General features: G+C 33.2%; 1 protein-coding gene across 2 annotated transcripts in view; it reads left to right on the forward strand.

The window, feature by feature from the left end:
* The first annotated feature begins 3,046 nt into the window (after window positions 1–3,046).
* The window catches only part of LOC134253036 (uncharacterized), a 35,397-nt gene continuing 26,057 nt past the window's right edge, over window positions 3,047–12,386 (forward strand). The window contains exons 1-8 of one of the 2 annotated variants that reach the window (XM_062735558.1): window positions 3,047–3,069; window positions 3,373–3,518; window positions 3,722–3,818; window positions 4,074–4,225; window positions 4,373–4,405; window positions 4,581–4,649; window positions 4,752–4,821; window positions 5,579–5,859. In XM_062735558.1, coding sequence (XP_062591542.1) covers window positions 3,050–3,069; window positions 3,373–3,518; window positions 3,722–3,818; window positions 4,074–4,225; window positions 4,373–4,405; window positions 4,581–4,649; window positions 4,752–4,821; window positions 5,579–5,840 — 849 coding nt within the window. In that variant the 5' untranslated portion in view covers window positions 3,047–3,049 and the 3' untranslated portion in view covers window positions 5,841–5,859. Of the gene's footprint in view, window positions 3,070–3,372; window positions 3,519–3,721; window positions 3,819–4,073; window positions 4,226–4,372; window positions 4,406–4,580; window positions 4,650–4,751; window positions 4,822–5,578; window positions 5,860–12,386 lie in introns of those variants that run through there. The other variant, XR_009989058.1, reaches the window with a different exon arrangement.

Consider the following 12,386-nt stretch of genomic DNA (forward strand, 5'->3'; position numbering starts at 1 on the left):
TATGGACTTCAGTTGTGGGACGTGGAGACCGGTCCGTCTGATGAGAACGTTTAAATCGAGGTCCCGTGTGTCAGATGGTACTGACTCAAAAAGATGCCTCACTGCTCAATGGCGATTAGAGCCAAATTATAGGACAACATTTTGCAGTCTCCACCGGCAAGTGGAGGCTTCTCCATGTGAAAAATTCTCGAGAGGGACATTAAGCAACATACAATCAATTAATCGATTGCTGAATAATTCCTGTAGTTGAATAATCTTTCTGCTGACAAATCTCGATAGTATTACTGTAAAAATCAACGACTTTACGTTTAATGTGGTACTAACTTAGTTCATGACATTTTTATAACACCATCACAATTGTACCAGAACATAAACACAGTGAAGTTTATCAGAGTACGTTGTTCGTTCATCCGTTAGTTTGTCTATGATACACGTGTAGCTCTTATGAGTGCCAAAATGCATAAGAAATTGATTGGTCATGAAAATCAAAGTACCTTAAGTACTGAAAGACCTTTTTGCAGTTTTTTTTTCTTTCAGAGTGCATATGATATCTATGTTTTCTGCAGAGAAAAAAGCAAATTCTTACAGATTTAGAAGAACGGAAGACTTATTTGTTGCCATGGCAACAAGATTCTAGTTATTCTTATTATTTTTCTTCCTGGGAAAATTTTGTCCGCGAGTGATCTTGTAAACTACACATCAGACTAAGGTGAAATGTTTATAGGGTCAGTAGACATGTAATGTAGATTTGCGGAACGAAAGTCATTTTGCGCGCACGTGCTTGCAAGAGCGCGCACGTGCAACATGATGAATGACCGATTCAATTGATATAGATGTAATTTTTTAAATTTTCGATGAAATGCTTTAGAATTCATAATAAAAGGATATATTAGTAGCATAGACAATATAACATGGTCAAAATAGCAAGATCTCACGCGCATGCACGTGCACTTCGCTCTGATTGGCTGAAACTAAAGTCTCAATATCTTTCTTGTTTTTTGACAAAATGATTTGAAATTTTAAATATAGCCATGGATTAGGATATCCTACAATATGATATATAGCAGTTATCATGAAAACACGTGCATGCACGTGCGCTGCAATCTGATTGGATTAAACTTTAAATAGCTATAACTCATTTGGTTTTCAACCGAAGAGGATGGGATTTGAAACATAGATAGATATATTGAACTACTACAAGAAGGTATGGTCACCATGCACATGGATACACGTGCGTGTACGTGCGCTGCAATCTGATTGGCTTAAACTTTAAACAGCTATAACTCCCTTGGTTTTCAAACAAACAGGATGGGATTTGGAACATAGATAGATAAAATGGACTACTACGAGAAAGGTATGGTCACCATGCACATGCATACACGTGCGCTGCAATCTGATTGGCTGAAACTTAAAACAGCAAAAACGCCCTTGATTTTCAACCATACGGGGTGGGATTTAGAACATAGGTAGATGTAATGGACTTCTACAAGAAGGTATGGTCACCGTGCTCATGTATGCACGTGCGTGCACGTGAAATGAATAAAATAAAAAAATACACTTGAATGAGCGTATTTTTTATTACTTTTGGATTAGTTTGCCAGATGTAACCACGGCAATAAATACAAGTTTAATCTTATTTTACGTAAAATAGCTTGAATAATATTTATCATTGAACAAATCTTGCAAATTAATGCGCGTAATTTATTGTGTGACCTTTTTGCATTAAAACGTAAATAATTTGGAACATCAAAAATCTAAATAGGCAATAAAACATTTTGCTGTATCAACTTTTTACGACTCAATTGCTGATCAGTCACAAGTATCGGGTAGTTTAAAATAATGGGAAAAAAAGTAGAGAACAGTGTTGTTAACTTTGAAATATTGGTCAAAATATGTGATTTTCAGGCGGAAAACGGTGTAAATGTTATCTTGACTTCTTTAACATATCTTTATTTCCCGGCAAAGTTTGTTGAGGGAAGGTGTAAATTTTGTTCTAAAAATAAATTGAGACCTATATTAAATATTCCTAGCAATATCATAACGGAAAAGATTCTCCGAGTAAAAGTATGTGGGGCTAAAGTTCCAAGATAATAAATTAAATAACTGTGCAGATTTGCAGAATTTTCTGCTAAATATCCTTCCACCACAAGAAATAGTCCCTCATAAATCTTGCTTCTTTGTGGATTTTTGAGCGTTTTTTTTTTCATTGAATATTGTACAGTTTACACTGTTGATTTTAAATGTGTTATTTAAATTGAATTATAATATATAGTTTTGAATTAAAATCTTACGAAAGACATACCTTAGATACAAATGGTTTTGAAATATTTAAATTCTGTATTTTTCGTGAGTAGTAGATTGTAATTTAAAGGAAAAAAAAATTAGTCTCAATGAATGACCATCGTCTGTCTGTCCGTCCGTATGTCTGTTTATCCGCAAAAAATGCTTTGATTGGTACCCACACCTTCGATGTATTCGGTGCTAAGACTTTATACTTCACACGTATTTATTGTGACAAACCCTATTTTTGAGTATAGAAATATTTTTAACCTTTAGAACGTTTGAAAACTTAATTTAGCCTAAGCCATAACATTTGAACAGTTGCTGATGTGGTCTTTTTTTATTTCTAACATGTAATGTTTGTTAAAAAGACCTTCCTGATGATACCCACAAGTTTGACCTGGAGTTTGACCCATTTTAAAAAAAAATCAATCCTGTCACTTACTTTGTATTGGTTGGGCTTTCATATTTCATATGTTTCAGCTTTGCTTGGGCTATCATATTTCATATATGAATTAATGAGATGAATTCTTTCTTTTTAACAGCATTCTCTTCTTCTTTACCATACTTACATTTGAAAAACCACAACCTTTGCTATCAGCAGTTATGGTTGGCGTTCATAAACACATCTACTTAAGTTGATTTCTCAGTAAAAATATTAAATGAATAACGATATGATAAGTATTTAAATGATAAATGTATTTCGTGTATCAAAACAGGAAATATGTGTTATGATTTGAAGTCTTCGAGATCCTTGTACAGATGTCCCATGAAAACCTCTCATTGCAGGTAATCTTTCATTAAAAAGCCGTAGGAAAAACTCGCATGTTTAATTCTTTTTAAATACCGTAAAACATGTCTCATCCATACAGAAATATTCAAAGTCCGTGCTTTTTTCTCCTTGAGAAAGATTCTGTGTATCACATCAACAATACCTAAATGGCAGTGAGAAACTATTTCCTAAAAAAAAAAGAACATACATTTATATTGAATTGAAAAATAATTGAGACATTCAGTGCTATAAGAATGCACATACAGGAATCATTAACCGCTTATCTGCGTACTGAAGTGTAATTATGTTTTGGTTTTTAGTGAAATTGAAAAATTGGTCAGTTGTCATATTTCCCACGTGGAGAAAACATATGAGATAGAATGTGTTGACTCCTGGATGATGAGAAGGGCTATCGTATCCAGCCTTGTGGAGCACAATGTAATTACAGAGCAATTAAGACTCAAGTGTAAGCAATTTGGACTTGTACTCACCATTCATTTTTGCAGAAAGTATTACAAATTAAATCGACAGTCTTGTTCTTTTTGTATATTCTTTTTCTACGTCATTCTCCATTTGTATCTTATATACCATTAACTGTGCAAAAACAATGAAAGTATCGTCTACATTTTAATCAATGTGAACATAATATGAAAATTAAATCTTTTACAGGCTTTCCCTCGCCATGTGCTGCTGAAAATTCCTTGAAATTAGCTAAGTCAGGGTCATACACCGGTTTGTTGCCTCATTCCCAACAGATTTTCTGTTGGTGAGGATACTTTCCTCTAGCTTCTGTTGATGTATTCCCAAAAAAGCTAAAAATAATTAACCTTAAAAAAATATCTATACTCGCACATGGATATTAAAAATAAATATTTCATCAAAGGATTTATATAATGATTTTTATCAACTTAAACAACATTTTCTGAATATTGTTTTCACCAAGACCTCTTCTGGGGACTAAGTTGAATTGACAGCAAAGCAGCCAAATTCTTTATGAATAATGATTTCCTTTTTGATTTAGGTCTGTGATCCGCCTTGTTAACAATGGAATAGCTGCCATTACAGATACAAACAAATCAACATGTTATACTAGCGACAAAAGGAGGTTCCTAAGTGCCATACAAACTAAACTAGAAGGAATGTGGGATAAAACTAAATTTCACATTTCTGAATGTGAGATGATATTTAAAAAATACACATGTATTTACATTATCTGTTTGAATTTTTAAAAAATAAGATGTACAAAATATATATTAAATATTTGATTTAAAAAAGATAAAATCCGACAAATATAAAACGTCCCCCTTCTTTTAATTTCAGGTCCTTTAACAATAACATATGACAAGACTGAAGGTAACCCGGTTTATAATCTAAACATAATACTTGTAGAATAAGTGGTTGCAAATCATTAATCTTATTTCAAAACAATTAATCACATTACAATTTAATTTTAGATTTCGTTTCAATTTAATTGATATTGTTTTTTAACACACTGGAATGATTACAGTTTTTTGTTCCATTTTTAAAGGAGAGATCGAGATCACCAGAAGCACCACGAAAAAGATAGAGACGTTTATACTCACAAATTTACACTATGGTAATAAACATATAAAGTTTCTTCTAACAATCTTTTTCTTCGACTTTCTTGATTTGTATATTGAATTCCTTTTCGATCGAATAATGCTAAATATTACTATAGTAATAGGAGGAATTGCTGGTGTTTTATTGATTTTGGTGTTTGTCCTTGTGGGTCGCCTTAAATTTAAAAGGTAGGGGCGCCTTAATGAGAAATGCCACACCAACAATTTATTTCATAGATCTATAAGTCATTCCTATCAAATTATGGTTTTAGCACCGAAAGGCCGATATTAGCTCTTCAATATATCATATGAATTTTTTGTATTTTTTCAAAGAAAATGAAAAAAAAAAGATTTATATCCAAATTAGATACTTTCGAGTTAAAATTTGCTGTAAATGAATGCATCATATGAATATATAATAAAACATGTAAAGAAAGGCTGGATAGACTTTTTACTTTTTTTAATGAAAAATTATGTATGAAAATAAAAAAAAATCATTTTAAATTCTTTTATGAATATGATTAACACTCATGTTCTCCCCAATTGTGGCTGGTTTTGTGAAGATTTTAACCACAAGTTTAAGAAATATTCACAATTTATGTGTTTTATTTACAGAAATATTTTTTTATTAAAAAAAAAATAAATATGAAATAACTAAAAGCTAATATTGGTCTTTCAATGCTGCAACCATTGTTTAAATAGGATGATCCAGAGATCTATTAAATGCAGAGTGTGGTTTTCCTCCTTAAGAGTCTTTTTCTGACAGTTTATAAAACCATCTCTTTCTCTAAACAAAAAATAAAGTCAAGTGTAACGCACGGGTCATTGGCCTTTCCTTTTGAATGTCTACTTTAAAATGTGCACACATCTTTTGGAAAGAAAAAGAAAGGGCATTTGATTTTGCTGTAAAATATTTTGAAACGGAAGTTTAAAGATGTTTTTTTAGCAATAGAATTCCCAAAGACAAAAAAGAGTTACCCAACAGAAGGAGTTATCTTAACAGACAGTCCCACGTTTATCACGAAATCGGTGAGTTGGACCAGAGCCTGAAGATGCCATATGAAATAGAGGAAAAGGAAGAGGGGGACGGTCATTCTTATGTCACTCTTCAGCAGAAGGAAAGTGGTCCCAATGAGACGCCTACAATGGTAGATGCCAGTAACAATCGGTTGTCGGTCTTGTATATAAATACCGCCCATTCGGAGTAATATGATAAGCCGTCAAAGAGTAAAGACACATCACTAAAAAAAAAATAAGTATGTTCTTCAAAATCACATATTAAATAAAAAATACTGGGTTTCTTGTGAACGTGATGTCTTTCTTGGATTTTTTACAACGTGATTTTAAGATCAAATATAAAGCCAACTGTAAATAATACCCGGTAACTTATGCAGAATGTTGATTACTATAGAAATTTTCCGGTTTTAAAAGAGATATTTGACGCGCTTTAATTAATTCGAATATGGAATTTTTGAAATCTATGTTAAACCCCGTGTTAACATAATTTCTATTCCATTATAGATTTGGAGAAAACCACCGAAGGTTTCGTAAAAATACAGACAAGACAAGAGAAAGTTATTCAAGAACTCAATACTCAGCTACTAAAGACATTTCAATATCGAAAGGGAATTGAACCAAAAGTCTAGAGAAATGGAGAAGATAATGGTTTCAGAGAACTGTTTGGGGAAATCAATGCTCGCTTTTTTCCGTACGAATAGAAATATTTTTATATTAACTTTTCGCTGAAAGCTTTTCAAGTTGTGTTCTACAATCGGTTCAGATTTAATGACAAGCAGAATAATTGATTTTCAATTGCTAACTCTTAAATCTCTTTATAAGCTCACCTGAACGATTTCAAGGCTCAATTAAGCTTTTCTCATCAAAACGTACTCGGTGTCCGTCTGTCTGTCTTTCTTGTGCTCTCTGTAAACTTTTCACACTTTCGACTTCTTCAGTACCACTCGGTTAATTTCAACTAAACTCGTCGCATAGCACCTAAGTGTGAAGGGGCATAGTTTTTAAGAGAGGGCAACGCTCTCTTTCAAGGACTGATTAATTAATTGTATGTTGTTTAACATCCCTCTTGAGAATGTTTCACTCATATGAAGACGCCACAACTTGCCGGTTGAGGGCTACAAATTTTGTCCTTTACTCGCTCGGCACTTAGGGTCATTGAGCAGGGAGGATCTTTTTCGTGCCAGCACCTACTGCGACACGGAACCTCGGTTTATATGGTTTCATCCGAAGGACCGGGCTCCACATCCAACAATAGGATTCGATTCCGCGACGCAAGGTTCAATTCCTTATTTTGCGACTCTAGAGCAGATGCTCTAACCACTGCAGTCACGTGGGCGACCTCTTTCAATGAGAGATTTCGAGGAGAGATAATTAAAAATCCAGGTACTGAAAGTACTCATGGGAGTTGAACATGGTGTAAAATAAAATCTTTGATCGGGAGGTTAAGTGAGTGAACATTTACAATATTATTTACAATATTATTATTTTAAATATAGACATCTGTTTCAGATTTTTTCTGTTGCAACAATCTTGAGAAAAAATGCATAGGCCATAATGCTTGCCTGCCTACATTAGTCCTTTTTTTCAATACCCCCTGCTTGAAAAGCGGGAGGGTATTTATTAATCGGGATGTCCGTCCATCTGTTTGTTACGCTTTAGGTATACCCATCTCTTATCCACAACTCCTCTTACACAACTGAATGAAATCTTCGTAGAATCTGTATTACATATTGCCGTTGAGCACCTTCTATTACTTTTTCATCCTACACATATTTTGGGTTTCCCATTATATTCATATCAAAGGAGGTTGATCATTTAATAATTCACTGCTCCTAGTACCTCTAGTTCATCTTCAGATTTGTAATATATTTTTCCTTGGCACCTTTACCAATGTGTTATGAAAATTTCAGTTTCACAAGAATAATATCAATGTTGATAAAATGTGGATTTTCACTCAACATCCTTTTAAGAGCTAACAGGTTTGTTATATAAAACTTTTCTGTGAATATAAATGTATTTCAATTACACGAACATTATACATGGAGTACGTCAGAACTTAATTTTTTGGATATTATGAAGAAAAAAGCAATACCAAGTTAAAAACAAATATTTAGTGACCAAACATAAAAACAGTGGTATATGTGAGAGTTTGTGTGCGTACAAATTATCTGGTATGTAAATGAGGTTTTCCTTTTATTTAAACAAAAATATACTTCATTTTTTTGTTTTTAATCATCGGTGTCCGGTTTTGGTTTTAACATTTATAAAAGAGTACTAGATTTAACGTTTTTGGCAGGTGATACTGCTGATTTAGTAATAAATACCTATGTTTCCTAAAGTTTTTATGCATTAATAAATTCATTTAAACCAAGAAAATGTTCAGGAAAAGTTATAGTAAATTCTGTGCACCGGTAAAAAAGAAATTGTTAAATATCCAAAATCCGGGACCGTTGGGAGTCGGAAAGACTAGATTTACCGCTTGCCGTCAGTATGTAGAGTTGTCGTTCGTATCTCTTTCAGTGTTTATAGATGACGCTACACTAAAAATGAGATCCATTACGAGAAACTTTTGAGGTTCTTTATAATTTAGTTTTACTTTGAACGAAATCTAATATTCAAAATAAGATTACTTTATCATTACATTTACTTACATTTCAAATTATAAAAATTAGATCAGTTCAGGAGAAAGTGACATGCACTATTTGTAGCGGATGTTTATGCATGTTTTCTGTTGAATATCATCGGAGTAAATTGGTCGACACAGTAGCCTCGCTTTCGGCTCTATATAATCAACACAAATTACTGCACATGTTATATGCGTGATGACCATGGGAGATTGAACATAGTTCAACTCCCAAAAACTTCTGAAAATTTAGTTGCAAATGCGGGGGTTCAAGTTTGACATAGGAACATAAAAGAGAAGTAATTTAAAAAACTTCAAAGTCATAATTAGTCATTTTACTATTATGATAAGTCTTAATACAGACGTGTGGATTGTTGGAATCGTCAATTACATGTACGTCACTATGGTCGACACAAACAGAAATAAGAATTCAATGCAAGCTTCAACGCTAATCATTGTGGAGGACCATTCGTAATGGTCAGGGATGCTTACTTCCTATGCATCTAGGTACTTCCTAGACAAAATAGATTTTAACCCACAGTATAATGATAGTGATCGGGATGCCCGTCCGTCCGTCTGTTACACTTTGAGGTACCAATCTCTTCTACTCAACTCCTCCTATACCACTGAATGAAATTTGAGGATAGACGAGACGTTCCTTAATAACAGAAAAATTTTTCTGAGAGTTTGTCATTGAAGTATTGCTAGTTAAACATGTTTACTCACAAAAAATTGAGGTACCTTACCAGGCATTTCTGCAAGATACCAGGGGTAGTTTTTCTTATATAATCCTTTGGGGATGAAAAATAATTTTCCAATTTCAAATGTTTAAGTGTTTGGATTTTATAAAAACGTTTACAAACTGGTTTAGAAATCAGAAGGTTATTAAAATTTTGAATATTTTTCATACATTACGAAGATATACAAAACGGATTTTGAGGAACGTCTCGTCTGACCTTACTTTGTTACATGGTGCCATTAAGCACCTTTTATTTTGCTATTTGATCGAACACTTATTTCGGTTTTCTATAGCAAAACATGAATACTCACTGCAATTCTTTCTATAATATTGAAGGGTACCCATCTCTTATCAGCTACTCCTGCTTTACAACTGAATAAAATTTAATTATGATTCTTGATTACATAATGTCATTGTGCACCTCTCAATTTACTTTTTGATTTGACATTTATTTTGGATCAACCAGAGCAAAACATGGACTTTGCTTTTCTTCTCACATTGGAGGCGGGGGTATATTGTTGAGTGAACTTGGTGCTCACAGTACTTCTTGTCATATTATACTATGGGTTAGAAAATTTGTTAACGAATCAAGTGCCTGGGACACCTAGTCTCGAAATATTTATAAGCGTGTTCAATGTTAAAGGCAGAGATTTTTTACCTGGTGGTAAATTCCAGGTGAGGGAGGGGCTTATTCTGTACAGGTGTGAAAGCCTTGGGGCTAGCAGTCTACCTGTGGACATCTGTCTCCTAATCCCTATACACAGGAAGCGATTTAATACACAATGAAATACCCCAAGTGTCAAACTTTTCTTGTATTGAGGATTTGAGACAATTTTAAAATTAGTAGTAAAAAGTTTTTTTTAATTATATATTGATTTATTTTTTTACTGTTTGAGAACACCCCTACCCATTTAAAAAATTATTATTTTATCACACTATAAATTCAAATATTAAAACAAGGATTGTTTTAGATGTTAATGTATGTGTTGATTAAAAAGAAAACTCCTGTAACAACCAAATTAGACTTAATTCCTTCATCCCCAAGATCCCATCTATTAATAAAATGAAAAGAGAGTTGACTTTTGTGTTAACCACATTTCACTAAAAAAATATCAAGGTTTACCCAAACCTTATAAATAAGACTTTATCACCATGAAACATGCTAAAAAAGATTGCTTGTAAATTCTTATCTGAATAAAAAAGGAAAATATACATGTAAGTGACCCATGGTTAGAAACATTATTTTAAAATTTAATTTATTTTTTTCACATAGTGCTGCTCTGGACTTTATTAATAACATTTCCACTGTAAGTTTACCATTTAGCATATTAAAATTAATATCGAAATTTCATTTGAAAAAAAAAAGTTTCATGCGCTAAAGGATAATTTAAATTAAAAAATGCATATCATAATAATCGAATACTAAAGGTGTGATTGTATTATTCAAACATTATCAATATTTTCAAAGTAATACAGTTTCTGTATACTATGTCCAGTAAACATCAAAGGATCAAAAGTTATTTAGAAGGTCGCCACGAGTCCCAAACAAGGTGTTCAGGGTAAACACAAGGACCAGTAAGTAAGTGTCAATCAAGTTCTAGCAACCAATGATTCAGAAAGTGTAGATCCAGCCTTCATGGGGTAGGATGTGGCCACAATTGGAAATCAAAGTTGCAACAGAAAGATGAAGTAAAAATTGTTTAAATATCTTCTCCTCTATTAATTAACACATGTTAATTAACTAGAGGTACTGTAAGCACCGAGTTCAAAAAATGATACCCCCGTCCTCCATTTTTTTTCTATAAAGGCAATTAAAGTCCATGTTTTGCTCTGGGAGACTCGAAATAATTTCAGGTCAAAAGTTATATAGGAGGTGCAGAATGGCATTGTGAAATAAAGAATCTTTCAGAGTACCATTAAAATTTATTCAGTGATATAGGAGGAGTTGCGAATAAGACATGGGTACCCTTCAATATTATAGAAAGAATGGCTGTGTCGATGTTTTGCAAGAGGAAACTCAAAATATGTATCCGACCAAAAAGTAAAGTAGGAGGTACATAATATGGTGCTATGTAACAAAGAACTTGTGAAAGTCTCATGAAATTTCATTCAGTGGGGTAGGAGGAGTTGCGGGTAAAAGATGAGCAGCCCAAAACGTAATGGACGAACGGGTGTAAAGGTAGACGGACGAACATCCCAAACACTATATACCCTCCCACTTTTCAAGCGGGAAGAAACAATGATTCATAAATCAACATTCACTACTCCTGAGTGAATTTGAAAGGGGAGTAACTGTTACAATTGATTAGAGTTCGAAAAATGGAAAATCCCTTTTCTATTTATAGAAAGGAAAGCAAATATAACTTTTAATGCAAATTTTCAAATTACCTATTTCTTCATTTTTAAAATCATTTCTTTATAAAAAGATCCATTCCTTACTTAGAATGGGGAGGTCCGGGTAGGCTCGGTTATGGTATAACCTCAATAACAGTCTAGCTATTTGACTTCTCTTTTTTTTTTTCAAATTAAGCTTTCTAGCTTTTGGAAAATGAAAGTTTATATATTGTATTTCAGCCCAAAGTAATAGCATACAATTCTTTATTATCCCCCCTTTGAAAAGTGGGAGGGTATATAGTAATCGGGATGTCCGTCTGTCCGTCTGTCCGTCTGCTACGCTTTGGTGTACTCATCTTATGTATTCGCAACTCATCTCATACTGGTCACTAAATGAAATTTGAGGAGACTTTCACAGAATCTTTATTATTTTTTGCTATTGTGCAACTCCTATTTTACTTTTTGATCTGAAAAATATTTTGGGTTTCACGTGGCAAAATATGGACACTGCCATTATATTCATATGGGAGGCGGAGGGTATCATTTAGTGAGCTCATTGCCCACAATTAGTACCTCTTGTTAGTAATATACCTTTTTTCGTTCATTACGTATTACAAAATTTCTAGGTATTGAAAAGAGTACTCTATGCATAATAGTTTTGAACAGATTCCTTCTAATATAATCGATCGTGATATTTTTTTTCTCCCCAGTGTTCCCTTTCAACGGGAAAAATATGAAAATTTCTATTTATTTCAAAAAAGAGATAATTGTATAGATTAATATTTTTGACAATAAAAATCTAATGACAAACTTCAAGGAATATTTGTCATATATATATGATAATGAAATATATGGAGATCACGGACAGTTTTCGATCTCGGAAGTCCATTTAACAATACAAACTAGGAGTAGAGCAAACACGGGCCTGCTAGAACATCATGCGGAGGAGAGATTGGGTACCTTGAAGGAGCGTAAGCATTAATTAATCTACTGCCTAGTCACGCCCGCTCCTTGTCATGATCGGGAAATGACGGGAAAATC

This window comes from Saccostrea cucullata, unplaced genomic scaffold (genome assembly GCF_032062105.1).
Source record: "Saccostrea cucullata isolate Sc308-1 unplaced genomic scaffold, CSIRO_AGI_Scuc_v1 ctg1548, whole genome shotgun sequence".
In the NCBI taxonomy this organism is placed as follows: domain Eukaryota; kingdom Metazoa; phylum Mollusca; class Bivalvia; order Ostreida; family Ostreidae; genus Saccostrea; species Saccostrea cuccullata.